Genomic DNA, 15,629 nt, shown 5'->3' on the forward strand with positions numbered 1-15,629 from the left:
CTCTTCCGTCGCGGTGGGGCCGGCGGCGTCTCCTCGGCGCTGCCATGTCCTTGTCTCTGGCCAAGCTCGGCCCGGCCGCCGCCGCCGCCGCTCGGGGCCGCCTGGGAAGCGCTGTCGTGCCGGCGGTGAGCGGGGCCGGGGAAAGGGGAGGTCCCTGCGCCCCAGCTGCCGTTGCCCTGGCTGCGCAGCGCGGCCGGGCGGGCTCACCTTGGGATGCCCGGGCCGCTCCGGCCTCCGCCGGGGCTGGCGGCGGGGGGGCTGTGCTGGTGGCGCCCGCTCTCCGCTCCTTGGGAGCGCGGCTGGGCCCCCGAGCCGGCCTCTGCTCGCTCACAGCGGCCTTGTGGTGCTCGGAGGGGCCGTGTCCCCGGGGAGCGCTGGGCGGGCGGGGGGAGGCTGGGCTGGACTGCTCCTTACAAGGGACAGTCCAATGAGTGAGTGCAGGGGCTGCGGAGGGGCGAGGTTTAAAGTAGAGGTGTGAGAAAATACCTGAGGCCAGAGTGTGATGATGCAGTGACCTTCAGCGTGTGAATGTCACGTCTGGTGGTGCAAGAAGAAGAAGAATAAATAAAAATAAAACCGTGCGTGTGTAAATGAGGTCATTGCATTGCTCAAAGTAAGGCTTATTCAGTTTTTACCAGAGTCTCTTGGCGGCTTTGCTGAGCAGGGTTGAGTAAGGTGCTGCCTTCAGTTTTACAGGCTAGGTGGGTATTTCTTTCCACCTTTGTCCATGAACTGTGTTGTGCAGAAATGAAGCTGTAACTCTCCTGAGAGACCGGGAAAGGATTTAATGTTCATATCTATCCAACAACAAACAAAAGACTGCTATATGAACTCTCTTGGGAAGACAGGGCACATCATGTATCTGTGGCCTCTAGGAAGTCTGGGACATTTCAGTCATTGTGTGGGCTCAGAGCAGAGTTCTGGCAGAGCAGTCCTGTTCTAATACACTGGAAATAGTTCCTGGCTTCTCAGTCTAAATGCTGATACAGTTGCTGAGCTGCACTGACAGTGCTAACTGTACTGTATGAAAATTATTAGATGTGTGAGTGCATATCCTCCTGCACGTGCAGAAGTTCTGAAAAAGCTGCACATTGATCATGCCTAGTTTGGCCAAGAAAACTAAAATATGCTACTTTTGTTGTTGTGTTTTCTTTCAGGCAAGAATTCATATCAGCTCCAAGCAGAATTTGCAATATGGTTGGCTGGCTTACATGTTGGGAGACAGAGCTACAAAAAGGTTCACTGAATACAGCAAAATCTTTACAGTGGAGGGAAACTTATCTTCTGGGAAGGGCAAGCTTGCAAAACAAATAGCAGAAAAACTAGGTACATCTTTCCCTATTTCTGCGATAGCTGCTAGAAGTTGACAGTGCAATTGTGATTATTGTATAAAGAAAGTTAGTTCACCAAACCAGCAATTTTTAACCAGCAAATTGTTAGCCATGCTGCAGTTAATGCGGACTTCTTATGGATACGGGGAGATGAAAATGTTGGTGAGGTTTGAAATGGTGATGGGATGCTTGTCAGATTTGTGGGACACTTGTGTAAGAATGATTCGTTGTGAATGAAATTTCACTTCTAATGAAGTCAGTTTGCTCACTGAGCCCCCAGCTCTGGTAGAGTCACTGAGCACCTTGAGGGGCAGGATTTTCTGCATGGCCGTATGCGGCGCATCAAGGTGATCCGAGGGTTGGTGGCAAGAAGATTCTGCTTAGAACAAAAGCTCAGAGCTTACTATGGAGGTAAAAGATGGCAATACTTCAAATTAGAGTTTGTCTACTCTCCGTGATGTGATTGACCAAAGGATTTAATATGCTGTTTTCAAGTGTTATTTAATGTAGAGCTATATAGTTAAATGAGCTGAATAGATGTTTACTGTAATCAAACAAAACTTCTTATTATGACTGGTGTTCTGTGTTTGTTTTTATTTTGGTTGTGTTGTTTTTTTTTTTTTTTTTTTGTCAGGAATGAAATATTTCCCAGAAGCAGACATCCATTACCTAGACAGAATCACAGGAGATGGAACGTTGCTGCCCGAGAAATTTAATGGCTTCTGTAACCTAGAGAGATTCTACAATGATCCAAAATGCTCTGATGGACACTCTTACCGACTGCAAGCTTGGCTGTTTGGTAACCGTGTTTTACAGTATGCTGATGCGTTGGAGCATCTGCTGGCCACAGGTTAGATTTCACAGTAAATAAATTCCATTTATCGATTAACTTATGAGTCTGAGTTTTAAGTAAGCTGTTCTGAAGTGCTTTGCTAGTATCTGCATTTTTAAATGAAAGGTTGTTATGTTGTTAAGCTTTTTAGATTTTCCCCCTTAGTGTGTACAAGTGAATAGTCCATTTATAAAAATACCCTGCATATTTTGTGAGAAATACATATATATATATATATATATATATATATATATATATATACACACACATGCACATACGGTATATAATTTGTGGTCAAGGAAATCTGCACCAGTTACTAATTTCGTTAGTTTTAATGTGGCAATCCTTGATGATTATTTTCAAAAAGACATTTGAAACATACCAAGACAGCTGGGAGTGGTACAGCCTTCTTGAAGCTCTCTCCACACTTCCTGATGGTGTTGTTTGTTCAGTATTTCTGATTTAATGAAATACTGATTTTGTGGTGGTATTGTCACAATGTGAGTGTCTTGTAGTGATAAAAGATTTTCTCTGCCAACACTGATCTGCCTGTTGCTTGTGCTTTAGTAAGTGTTTTCCAAAAAAGATGAAAATATGTGGATGCCAGCAAGTAGCAGACACAAATGTAAATGTACTCTTTAAATACAGTGTTGCTTAGCTACTATAGTGATAGGCACAGTAGGAGAATATATGGGTGAGACAGGTGTGTTCAGCATACATATCTAGTACGTTTGTGTAAGACAAACTTGCTCTGTTGTTTTAAATAACATTTCTAGAAAAGCATTCAGAAAATTGACCATGAGAGCAGTACTGTCTTTAGTTGTACACGTTGCTGCCAGTGGCCTCTTGAAGCCTTGCTGACTGGAACCTCCTTTCAATTGCAGGACAAGGTGTGGTGATGGAACGCTCTCCCTACAGCGACTTTGTGTTTCTGGATGCAATGTTTAAACAAGGCTATATTCACAAGCGATGTAAGTTACTTGCATGCAAAAGGAAGTTATTTTGTCATAATCTCAATCAGAAGTGTGGTAGGTTAGCTTTTAAAAAAGAAACAAAAAAGCCTGCTGGGAAGATGGACTCCTTTAAATATTCAGAATTGTTCATAAGGTGCTTTGCACCTTACTATTCCGTGCATCAAGGACCAACCTCGAGCCATGAGACTTGGAGTTTTAATTCAAGGCTTTGGTTCTGCTTGTATGTTAAAGAACACGTATTCTGTGTGTTGCTTGTGTCCTGTCAGCCAGAGACTCCTGTAGTCCCCTGGAAGTGTGGGTGAGCATGCTGATGAAGCCTTCAGGCAGACCCTGATCTTGCACCATTAGGTGGGATGTAAATAATGGGTCAGCAGAGTTTGGCCTACTTGCCTTAAATGGCCACCTCTCTTTTGAATCTCAAAGAATGCAGATGTTGCCCTTGCTGACAAGAAGGGCAAGGAAGAAGGTCCAGGAAGCTACAGGCCAGTCAACCTCAGCTTGATCTGCAGGAAGCTGATAGAGCAAATCCTCCTGGGAGCCATTTCCAAATATAGAGAGGATGTGGAAGTGACGGAGAAGAGTTGTCATAGTTTTATGAAAAGGAAACCATACCTAAACACCTGATAGTCAGCTCCTCATGGAAGGCTAGCTCAGTGGATGAGCAGAGAACAATGGATATTGTTTAGCTTAACTTAAGCAAGGCTTTCAGTGCTGTCTCATAACCTCCTCATTGACAAACTGATGAAGTATGGATCAGATGTGTGGGTAGGAGATTAAGTGGCAGAACTGCTGGGCTCAAAGGGTCGTGATCCACAGTGCAAAGTCCAGCTAGAGGCCTATAACTAGTGGTGTATCCCAGGAGAAGATACTGGGGCCAAACCAGGTTTAAACTTGGTTTAAAACATGGATGACAGGACAGAGTGCAGCCTCAGCAGATTTGCAGGTGATGCAAAATTAGAAGGGGAATGGTTGACACACCATGTTTTTGTTGCTATTCAGAGGAACCTGGGCAGGCTGGAGAGATGGTTGGATGGTAACCTCATGAAGTTCAACAAAAGGGACTGCAAAGTCCTGCACCTGGGAAGGAATTAATGGCAGGGATACACCGGGAGACAACTGTGTAGAGGGTTTTGTGCAGGAGGACCTGGGAGGTCCTGAGGGACACCGAGCTGAACGTGAGCCAGCAATGTGCCCTTCTGGCAAAGGATGCCACCAGCATCCTGAGTGCTGCATGAAGAGTGTTGTCAGGAGGTTGAGGGAGGTGACTGCCAAATTTGGAATATTGTGCCCAGTTGTGGGCTACCAGTTGAGGAAAGATAAGAACTTACTGGAGTGAGTCTAGCAAAGTGCCACGAAGTCACTAAGAAACTAGAGCATCCAATGTATGGGGAGAGGCTGATAGAGCTGGGGTTTTTTATGGCCTGGAGAAGAGGAGGCTCAGGAGGATGTGTAGAAATACGTGGTGGTATTTATGTGTATAAATACTCGATGGGGAGTAGTATTGGATGGAACTTCTCTTTTCTCAGTGGCGCCTAGTGAGAGGACAAGAGGCAAAAGGGCACCAACTGAAATAAAAGAAGTTTCATTTATAAGGAGAAAGAAGAAGAAAAAAAACCCCACAAAACAAAGACAGGAACCCCAAAACAAACAAAACAAAAACAACGAACACCAACCCAAATATTTTCTGCTGTGAGGGCACTACAACCCTGGAGCAGATTGCCTGGGGAGGCTGTGGGATCTCTAACCTGGAGATACTCAGAACACTGTGGGACACAGTCCTGAGCTGCCTGCTCTATGCAGCGTGGTTGAACCAGATCGTCTGGGGTTGTTTCTTCCCACCTGAGTGATTCTGTGGCTTGGGGTTATGGGTGCTGAGCTCCTAAGCAGCGCAGCGTTACTGTGCTGATGCTCATGAGCAGACGTGTGGAGTCTCCATCCGTTGGCTAGGAATGGAGCAGTTAGGTGACATACATAGGAGACCAGCCGCAGCCAAAACATGCAAACTTAAAGCTGCACAAGAATTTGGAAGTCTGGAGAGAATAGCTGTAAATCCCAGCCTGCAACTGACCCCTAAATAAATTGCTATTGGAATTCTTCTTTTTGCCTGTTCTCAGCAAATCTGGCATTTTGGCTACTCTTGAGGTGAAGGTAATTGTTTTCCTGACTGCCTAATGTTTCTGCTGTCCTGTTTGATTTGACTTAAATTTAGGAGGTGTATGTTTGGTTTTTACCACCTGCTATAAGTTGCAACTTCTGCTGAATGAGTTTGAGGGCTGGTTATAATGAACTGTGTCTTAGTGCCCTGTGTTGGTGAGACAAACAAAGCCCAGCAGCCCACAACTTATATTTAGTATAAAATTCCAACAACAAGTAACAGATTGTACTGAAATCCTGTAACAAACATCTTGATTAGAGATACTGCTGCTTACTGTGGTGCCAAGCACAGTGAGCTTTATATTTTTCATGACTGAATTTGAAAGCCTGGCACTATGTTTCTAGCTAAGCTGTGAGCCTTGTTGAGGAAAGCTTGCACTTGAGCTAGCTTTAATAGAGCCTGTGCTATTCATGCCACTTAAATTTGAATAAATGTTTCTCCTGAACCTGTGTGGCTTCCTAATCATCAACTACTACCCCAAACATGCTTTAGGTTATTGATGTGGTAGAAGAACCCAGTTGCACAGACCCAACCAACTCCTCTCACATACATTTTTCTGTATGGGAAGGTGAGGTTGTCCAGTCCTGTCCTCCAAAGTGGAGTCTGGTTGTTATATCTCAGATTCTTATATCTCAGTGCAGGTAGCTGCTTAGTTTGTGTTTTACTTTGTTTCTGAAAAAATTTCTATTCTAAAATCTTCCTGAATCCTGTTTGAGGAAATGCCTACCCTAAACTTGCTGTATCAGTCAAGAAGAGGAGACTACAAATATACAGGTGGGGCATGTGATTTATTTACAAATAGAATGCAGTAAAAAACACTCAAGAAATGATTGCAAATTGATTACTGGATAGGAACAGCATTAAAACTATAACCTATTGCACCTGTCCTCATTCGCAATGTATGTGTTCAGCTGGACTGCCTTGAGCTCTCCACTGTGATTGATTTTGTTTTTTATACAGGTGTTGATCACTACAATGAGATCAAAGAGATCAGCATTTGTGAATTCCTGCCACCTCACTTGGTTATTTATGTAGATGTACCTGTCCCAGAGGTGCAGAAGAGAATTCAAGAGAAAGGCGAGGTAACTTTATCTTTTGCCACTATTACTGCCTGTTAATGTTTGTATTTGTGCCCTTATGTGTGAGTCCTGTGGGGTTTGCTGCAGAATTCTGCTTTTCAAAAGCTTCTCAGCCTCTTAAGTGTAAGAACTGTGTGTTGGTGATGACTGTGTGGGTATTCTGGTATGCTTGCTCTAAAAAAAACCCAACCAAGCAAAAACAATTAAAAAAAAAATCAACTTCTTTGCATTAATATGCTGTCATTTCTGTAATGAGGAGCTCTGTAAAAACTATCTGCCCTTAAAAAACAGCCTTTGTATCTGCTGTTTCAGGAGTCATGTCCAGGTAACGTGATTCTTGCAGCGCCATTTAAGATTTTCTGTGCTTCCTGAGCACCACAAGCCCCTGCTGGCTGTCCCCTTCTCCAGCCTACTGCTGTTTCAGACCTGTGTTGTCATTAATGTGTGGGTGACTTGTGATCAACAAGTTTGGTTAACTTTCTGAACTTAAGAAAATGACTCCTTGATGCTTTTGTGTTAACACAGTGAAACTGCCAGTTTTAAACTTAAAACTAATTTTAGGTGTTCCACGATATAAAAAAAATCCAGGGTGCTTTCTGGCTGGGACGTTCTCACTTTTGCTCTCAAACCCCTTTGCTGGCACAGTTTCTCTCCAAGATGTATCTTTTTAAGTCATGGCACTGGTTAGAGACTACTGTTAAAAAGCAACAAAAATTAACTTAGTTCTGTGGCATCGTCTTCAAATTACCTCTCCTTATATCAGCATATTGGATTACTGGGTTATAGAAATAGTCTTGGATCAGAAATGCTGTTGGGTACTTTTGTATAATGACTAATCGGAGTAAAGATTTTGGTTTGGGTTTTTTCTTCCCCATTCTGTGATATTTGGACACGTGCTTGTAACTGTTCTCAGATGCGTTTTGAGGATTAAGTGATATTTACCTTGTACTTCGTTCAAGACCAAGGGAAATTGTAGTCAAGTGAAGCATTTAGCTGTGGAAAGCCTGAGAGATTCAAAGGAAACTTTGATTTATTACTAAAATTTCTCGGGTCTCTCAATGCTTGTCGATGCCTGCTTCTCCTGAAGCATGTGTGTATGTCAGCGTGCTGGGGTGAGCCGGCAGCGTTGTGTTTCCTGCTCATTTGAGAGGGAGGCTGATGATTGCTGAAGGGAGGTGACTTCAAAGCTGCAAATGGAAGGCTGCCCTTGCTGCTTGGTGACCTGCATGGCCTGAGTTGCTTGTCTGCTGGTTGAATAACTTTCCCCTTTTGGCCTCCAGCAGTTTTGACTATGATTCTATGTGCCTCTGTGCTTTAATGAACAAGATACTTTTGTGTAGGGAAACCATAGCTTTTTTGTTTTAGCAATTTCAGTGACAGAATTAGAAGCTTCTTAATGTATCGTGGGAACCTGTGGGTTCTTTGCCCTTGTGAGCATAAAGGTCGGTGGCATTTTTGAGTCCTGGTAGAAATTGCTGGTGTAAGTTGTAACTTCCTTGAGGCACTGACTCTGCCGAACACTGGTTCTTGTTTGGGGATGGTATTTTTGGGAATTCTGCCTTCTCAACAAGTGGAGTGTTTTATTGGTATTCAGCACGCTGTTGTTGCAGAGCACTGGAAAAAGAAAAGCCCTCCAGTGGGTCCAATGAGCAGAGACACAGATCCTGCCAACATAATGAGCATCTTGGATGAACATTTCAAGCAGGAAATGTCATTTTAATTTTAAGATTGAACTGAAGGAACACATGGTAGATTAGAGAAATTCTTGGCATTTTGTAAATGTGGCATTAAAGTGAACTGTATGGAAGATGAACTGTTTAATAGCAAGTATGATAGCTATGAAATTTTAAAGATTTTTTAGAGTTGGTGGTTGGAGTGGATGGTTGCCCATGCACCTGCCTTAAACCGTGGAAACTGATGCACGCTTGGCCCTCTTGTTGAAAAGGAAGACTTGGACCATCTTCTATTTTCTGGATGATTATATGTAACTTATTGAATGTGCAGGCAGCTAGGATTGCTCAGTCCTTGGAGAGCTAATATTTTTGAGGCGGTTGATGTTCTCTTAGTTTATTTGAAGTTGGGGAAAATGAGATGATTCCTGTAACAAAGTGAAATAAATGAGAAGAAAGGGGCTGTTTGTTTGTTTTTTCTTTTTACATTCTTCTGATCAGCCTGTCTTTCCCTTTCTTCCTAGATTCACTAGCATATAGGAAGAATCTTGCTCATATGGCTAATCATTAAAACCATGGACATCATAGCACAGGGCAGAGCAGCAATTAATGCAGACTAACTTGTTCCTTAGGGTACTGTAGATATTTAATGCCACGTAAGAAATTCAGAACACTCCAAATGTCTTAATTCTTGAAACTTTCATTAATGTGTGTGTTCACTTGGACGTTTGACTGCCAACACAAGAGTGAGCTCTTGGCAGACGGTGTAGCAAGGGCCTTCTGCTTAGGCTGGAACTCCACTGGTGAAAGAAGAAAACTCATTTCCTAACATGTTTTCTGTTTGTTTTTAGCCATATGAGAAAAAGGTGTCTGCTTCGTATCTCCAGAACGTTGAGGATGCTTACAAGAAAACCTTCTTACCAGAGATCAGGTTAGCAAAACAAAATGTTTTGTCTGTTAAGTCATTGAGTAAAAAAACCTGTGTGAATCCTGAGATGTCTGTCAATATAAGCAACTAAAATCATGTTATGTGAAAAGCCTCCTTTTGCTGTGTGGCACAGTATTGTCTCCTAATGATGGGGTGTTGCATTCATGGTATAACAACTGTGTATACTTGTGTGTAGTTACCTCTGGCATTTGAGAAGCCTAATGCCAGTGTTAGAATATTGTAAGACTAAAAATTAATTTTTTTTAGGTTTGAGCTTTGTAAAGCAGTGTTTTTTGACTCTTAACAGATTCAGAGTGGGTGAAGTGTTGTATGGTAGTAAATTCATTGGATTTTATTAACTGACCCACCTAATATGTTGCAAAGCTAATGAGCCCTGGTCTGCAATATGTTTTTCTCATTCTGCTGTCTTGGGGCATTGAAACTTTGCTGTCATGGAGTCAGATAAAGGGAAACAAACTTTTTTTATAGTTAAAAGAGCACTTCAGGAGTAAAGCCAGGAATCTGCTCTGTTTGCTCTGCAAAAACAAGTTCTGTCTCTCTTTTTGATGGTACCTGTATGTGATTGGTGTCAATATCCTTGCTTCTCTGTTAGCTTGCAACAGTGGCTGGAGTGCTTTCGTGGAGTGAAGTCCAAAATGCCATAGCTCTAGCTGCGTGTTTGCATAACCTGAGGAGAGAGTGATGCAATATAAGCTTTTCTCAGCCCTTTTTGGAGAGTTTGGAATTTTTCTCTCCTAAAACCTCCTTTTAGTTGTCATAGCTTGGGCTAGTTTCTTTATAGTGGTAGGGAGGGAGAGGAGAAAGGCTTTCTGGTAAGGGACTGTTCTCTTTTCTTGTTCTGTTTCTCCACCTCATGAGGCATACACCTGGTAGCCTTCTGTGTTTGGAAAGGATTTGATGGACTCGTTTGTGCTGGTAAATAAAGACTGCCCTACTACCTGCTCTTTTCTGGGCACCTATTTCTCTAGCTAGGGAGCAAGAATGTGTGCACTGTAAACTGGAGATGAGACTACTCTAGTTTGCTAGCTGTCCAAATTCTTGTAAAAGAGCTCTATCAAAAGTCAAACTGTCCTAAAAATCTAGAAGCATGTAAATGTAAGCTGTCTTGGCCCCGCATAAACAAATAAAGAGCTTTCTGGAAGAGAAACTTGTAAAGGTCACAGAGCCAGGCCTGCTTCACATCAAAACTATCTGTAGTTGTGCAAGTTCAGTGTATGCATAAAGCTGATTATTGAGTTACATTTCAGTCAAAGTAGATATTCAGGTATTCAGATCTTCCCCTTGCTTCCATGCTTCATCTCCCAGGGTAAATCAGTGTAATTGCACTGTCAGCAATTGAACTGAATAACTTTGTATTGAGCTTGTCATTCAGACAGGGCAGAAGTTGGTGTGATGTGTGGTCAGCTGCCTCCCAGTGTGTCCCTCACAGGTTAGCGGCCAGCACATGGCTCTCGGAAGTGAAGAGGAGCTAAGGATGAAGAGGGAGGCTGGGAAGCTCTGGGACTGTCATCCCCCTGGGGACAGAACTGTATTGAATTTATTGGCGAGGAGAAAAATGCTGCTTGTTGTTTGGATCAAGTCGAGTCCCAGAAATGTACCGTGGTGTTTAGTGAGGCTAAATCCTAGACCTGGTCCTGCTGTGATTTCAACTCTTTCCCCTTTGTCTGTGCATGGTCAGTACACTTGTTAAGCAAACACCCTCTGCTTGGCATCCTCATCAGTGATGGGCTTGTCAGATCAATCTTTGTGCTTGGGTCTGAAGAAGGACATCTCTGTCCCCTTGATGTGGGGGGGGTTGTGAATGTGTGAAACTTCAGCTTTGTGCATCTCTGGACCTCACTGGTGGCTTGTATATTGGATAAATATACACAAGCTTCAGTTGTCTTTAACTGCTTGTGTGCCACCTTGCAGAGGGATGCAGTGAACTAAATTCGTGCCTGGCTGTCAGTCTCTAGGCAGACTAAGCAGCATTTGATTCCCTAACTCTTGAGGATCACCAAAATCTGGTTCAGACAGGATAAAAAGAGTTACTATAGACTACTGAACAAACTCCTGCGTACTGTGTTCAAACTTATGTTTGCTTGTTCTATTGCTTTTCTTGAAATGCAGCAGGAAAATAGTCTAGTTTGTTACTTAGCAAAATTCCTGTTATCTTAGTCTATTTAATTGGAGCAATTTGGTGCTGCTTGGTGTGTTTTATAGTGGATATTTGGCTGTCTTAAAACTGATGCTTCCTTTATAGTCTGACAAGTTCATGGCAGGTACTACCTTGTGATTTTGAACAGACAGCTTTTGTTTTTTTGTTTGTGTGTGGGTGTTTTTGTTGTTGTTTTCTGGACCAAAGCCCTAAGATTGCTAATGTTCTCTTTCAAATCCCATACTTCTTCCACTGAGCAGCTGTTTTCTCTTAATGAAAGCCCTAATAATCTGCAGAGTATCAGGTGATTCGATCTTCATTGTTAAGCAATTGCTAGTATAAGACCCCGAGGAAGCCTGACCTCTGCTTTTAACTACCGACAGCTGATATTGAAGATTTGAGTATGGTGCTACACTGTCACAGCAGCTCCCTTTGAAAGGAGGCTGTTTACTTTTTTTCTGCGACTGAAGAGTCGTTGTGAGGCTTTCAGCTTTGTTCTTCAGTAGAGAACAAACTCTTTAGTTCCCCTACTAGGAGTGCCAGTCGAATGGCTGCCTGTAAGAGCTTGGGGGTTTGGAGGAGTAAAATGCCGTTTATTCTTGAATTCTTTTTCCAAACCTGTTTTGACTGACTAGTGTTAACGCAGAGCAGGAACTAGTTAGGACTGCTGCGGTTATAAGGTATTTTGGTAATGTGACTACTCAAAGCAACTTAGGTTGCCAGCCTTAATCCTGTTTAAACTTGAAACTGGTTGTGCTAAACAAAATATTTGCAAATCCTTCCCAATGCTCTTCAGCATTGCTGTGTGTTTGTTATACTGTGTATTTTTTCTTAGGTTTTTGTTAGCTAAAGGAAAGATCTTCCAGGACAGCTGGATCAGGTTTGGGAACAACTGTTGCAGAGGGTGGCTGTGCGTGTGTAGTAATGAAACATGTTCATATAGAAACTCCTGTTGTGGCCCTGCTGTTATCAAAACATTTAAAACAGATAATTATGGATCCTGTTGTCTGTGTTGTATTGGTTCAGTTAGCTCAATCTTAATAAATAATGGATGTATTCTTCTATTAAAAATTACCCACAGGTATTAACGTACTTGTAAAAAGGATGGTCTGCTGAAGTTTTGGGTTATACTGGTGGAAAATTTCACTTGGCTTCAAATAGATTGGGCAGTTGTCATTGGGGCAAGTATTCACATTAGTGAGGTCTAATAGGAATTCTATTGCAAGAACTCCGAGAGCATTTTGAAAAATTGTAATGATTCTGGTTCTGTGTTTTTGCCTTTTAACTTAATTTCCGCTTCATTTTGGAGCGGGGAGAAAGGATGGGTAGAGCATTTGTATCAGGGAAACTAATTTTTTTTTTCCCCCCTCTTTGCAGTGAGACCAGTGAACTTTTGCAGTACACAGCAACCGAGGCAGAGGATGTGGAGAGGGTAAGAGTTTGCATATATATATATATATTTTTTTTTTTTTTTTTAACTTCCAACACTGCAATGTAAAGAGAATGCGTTGTCCTAGATAACAAACTTCGTTAACTAGTTAATGCATTTAGTGTTTGTTGCTATGGAAAAGATCTGGATGGGTCTGTAGTAGAATATTGTGGTAAGTGTCATTTTGTCAGGAGAGTGGAAATCTCACCCCCCCGGACCTTTTGCCAAGAGACCTGGCTGGCTGGGCAAACAAAGCCTCCTGCAGACCACATGATTATCACTAATGATTCTTTTAGTATCTTTTGTCTGATGTAACTTATGCTGTGTGTTTCCAAACTTGGTTTGTTTTCTAAAGCAAATCCTGTGAAGGGGGTGGAAACAGCGTTTTCAGAGTCCCTGCTGGGCTGTGCAGTGTTAGGCTGTTTGGTCAGGATCTGTTTGAAGTGCCTGGTGGGATGGGCAAGGCTCAGTTTGGGAGCTAATGACATTAACCAAAAGGTATGTCAGCTCCAGCATTCAGCTGAGACTTTGTGTACCAGTATAAGGTCTGTCTGTCTCTTGCCATTGTGCAGCTTCCTGTGATCCAGTTTGGTGCACAGGTTTCTATGTGATAAAATAGCTGTTGTTTTCTAAGAGCTAGTCGTTATTTGGTTATAGTGTAGAGCTGGATAACCAGAGCTGTTATAAGCTTTGTCGCCCTGGGTTATTCATCTGTGTGAGCTAGCACATGGTATCCAAACTGCAGTTTTTTCTCCAGAGGGTTTTGCCAGACACATTAGCCCAGAACCGAGTCAGATAAATTACCTTCTCATTGCTAGAAACGAGCCATCTGTTATGTGACAGGATTAACGTGAGATCACTGCATCCTCCTACTCAACTGTGTTATTTTTTTGGAGTAGGTGTAATAATTTGCCTTATTTCAGCAAACATTCTTGCTCATGCAGGGTTACCAGGATGGTAAGAGAAACCTTTTGCTTCCCCATGGTTAACTTCTCTCTATAGCTTCTGTCCCCTGTTGGAAAGAGCAACAAGGTTTTTGTAATTCTGGACAGTTCTATAGTGGGCCTGTTCCAGTTCTAGGGATGAAAGTTACACAGTGAATCCCTCAAAGCTTACTTGAATTCTGTAGTAACAAAAAGGATCTCAGCTGCACTACAAATATCTTTTTGGATATGTCTTGCTGATTTTAATATTTCCATCCTCTGTGTTCCTTGTTTGAAAGCTCTGATAATCCTCCTGGAGTCCACTTAATGCTCTCCTTTCCTCTGTTAGAGGAGAGAAGAAATATGAGGCTGGTTATGTTGCTTTTTGTTTCAGGAAATAGGTCCAGATCTTTGCACAGCAGTATGCAATTAATTCCTAAATCAGCTGGGAAGAGAGAAGTGGCAGGGTGATTACTCTGAGATGGAAAACTTACCAGTTTGGCGAAGGGGAGAAGTTTGGGAAAGTGTAACAGGCTTTAAAAAAAAAAAGCATATTTGAACATGTAAGTGTCATGTGAGGCAGCTTATTACTGCTGTGCTCACTCACTGATGGACTGGAATTGCCTGAAGTCTAATTAATTTTCTGTATTTTTCTTTTCATCTGACCAAAACAGTGTTGATAATGCACTGATGTTTTAGCTATTGCTGGGCAGTGCTCACACAGCATCAAGGCTGTTTTTCTCATTCTACCCCTTGCAATTAGGCTGGTGATGTGCAGAGGTTTGGGAAGGGGACACAGCCGGGACCCCTGACTAGGACTGACCAAAGTGGTATTCCACACCATTTAACATCATGGTTGTCGATAAAAATGGGGGAGTTTTTTTCCAAACTAGTTGTTGCTAAGAGCAATCCTGGGATCAAGAGGCTGGATAATCTCCTGTATCTTTGAACTTGATTCCTGCTGTAGGAGTTGACGATGAATCTGTTTCAGCTGAAGTCTGCAGTAAACTCTCCTCTCTTAAGCCTGACTTTGGAGAAATGAAGTGTGAATTTTAGTTGGCATTGCATGTTACAGTAGCCTGCACTTAATATCCTGGTGTTTCCATGCAAAAGCTTTGTGAAGCAGAAAATATTGATAAGGACTTTCCTGGTCCTGAAAATTTAACCCCCCATTAACTGCATTGTTGTGTGTTTCTAGGCCTGTGACCTTTACCAGCTGACAATATACATGAATCATTCTGTATCATTTTCAGGAAGGGGAAAAAAAATACTGAAGAGTGTAAACCTTCACGTTTTTGCCTTAGTCCTGAAATTAGTGTTTCCAAATAGCTCTTGAATCTCTGAGGTTTTAGTCTTGTGAGTACCCCTGTGAAAAATTGAGAGTGCAGCCTCATTGTTCCCATGCGCATAAAAAATAAAGTATTGCTTTAGTGCTCACAGGGTAGGGGTGTCCTTGCTCCTGTGGTAGGTGAGGCACAGAGCATTCAGCATTCCTTGTCACAGCTCACACACCTGCAGCCACAGGGAATATTCAGCTTTGCAGTGAGAAGCATCCTCTGTGGCAAGAAGGATCAGCATCCCAAGCATAGTATGTTCTCTGTCACATTTTTAGATTTTTATCTGTTTTCAAGGGACAAAACCAATGAAACGAGAAGATGAAGTGAACAAGAAAAGAAGTCAGGATGTGTATGAGAATATTGAGTAATTATTGTTATTATTTTCTGGTTAATATAAAAGGAAGGATAAGATGTGAGAGCCATGGTGTTTCAAGAAGGTAGCCACAGGTGTTTGGCAGAAGAAATAAGATGAGACGGGGGGTTATTTGCTTGTTTTCTCCCCTTCCTTCTCTGTGAGCATGTCTTGAAGTGATCAGAATAAAGCAGTTTGTTTCCTCCCTAGATGTTTTTGTAGTAAAACCCATTGCTAGACGCTTCATGTTAATCACTTAAATCATGGTTTAATCTCAGACTAAAGCTTTTATTGCTCAAGTTAGAGAGTCTACCAAGCTCAGCAGTCTTGGGTCATTGCTGTATATGGAGTCACCAGAATGCACTGCTGGAGTTCTGAATTTGCTTGGACAAATCTGGACTAGAGGAAGGATTGTTATTTTGATATCGAAGTACAAGATGGTATCATTGTCATTGTTAGAT

At 42.3% G+C, this 15,629-nt stretch overlaps 1 protein-coding gene across 1 annotated transcript in view; it reads left to right on the forward strand.

Moving 5' to 3' along the window:
- NDUFA10 (NADH:ubiquinone oxidoreductase subunit A10) overlaps positions 1-15,629 on the forward strand; it is a 41,166-nt gene continuing 25,537 nt past the window's right edge. The window contains exons 1-7 of the mRNA XM_065638069.1: positions 1-125; positions 1,158-1,326; positions 1,966-2,181; positions 3,048-3,134; positions 6,253-6,374; positions 8,893-8,972; positions 12,505-12,559. Coding sequence (XP_065494141.1) covers positions 45-125; positions 1,158-1,326; positions 1,966-2,181; positions 3,048-3,134; positions 6,253-6,374; positions 8,893-8,972; positions 12,505-12,559 — 810 coding nt within the window. The 5' untranslated portion in view covers positions 1-44. The remainder of the gene's footprint in view (positions 126-1,157; positions 1,327-1,965; positions 2,182-3,047; positions 3,135-6,252; positions 6,375-8,892; positions 8,973-12,504; positions 12,560-15,629) is intronic.

The sequence above is a fragment of the Caloenas nicobarica genome, chromosome 6 (assembly GCF_036013445.1).
Source record: "Caloenas nicobarica isolate bCalNic1 chromosome 6, bCalNic1.hap1, whole genome shotgun sequence".
Classification (NCBI taxonomy): domain Eukaryota; kingdom Metazoa; phylum Chordata; class Aves; order Columbiformes; family Columbidae; genus Caloenas; species Caloenas nicobarica.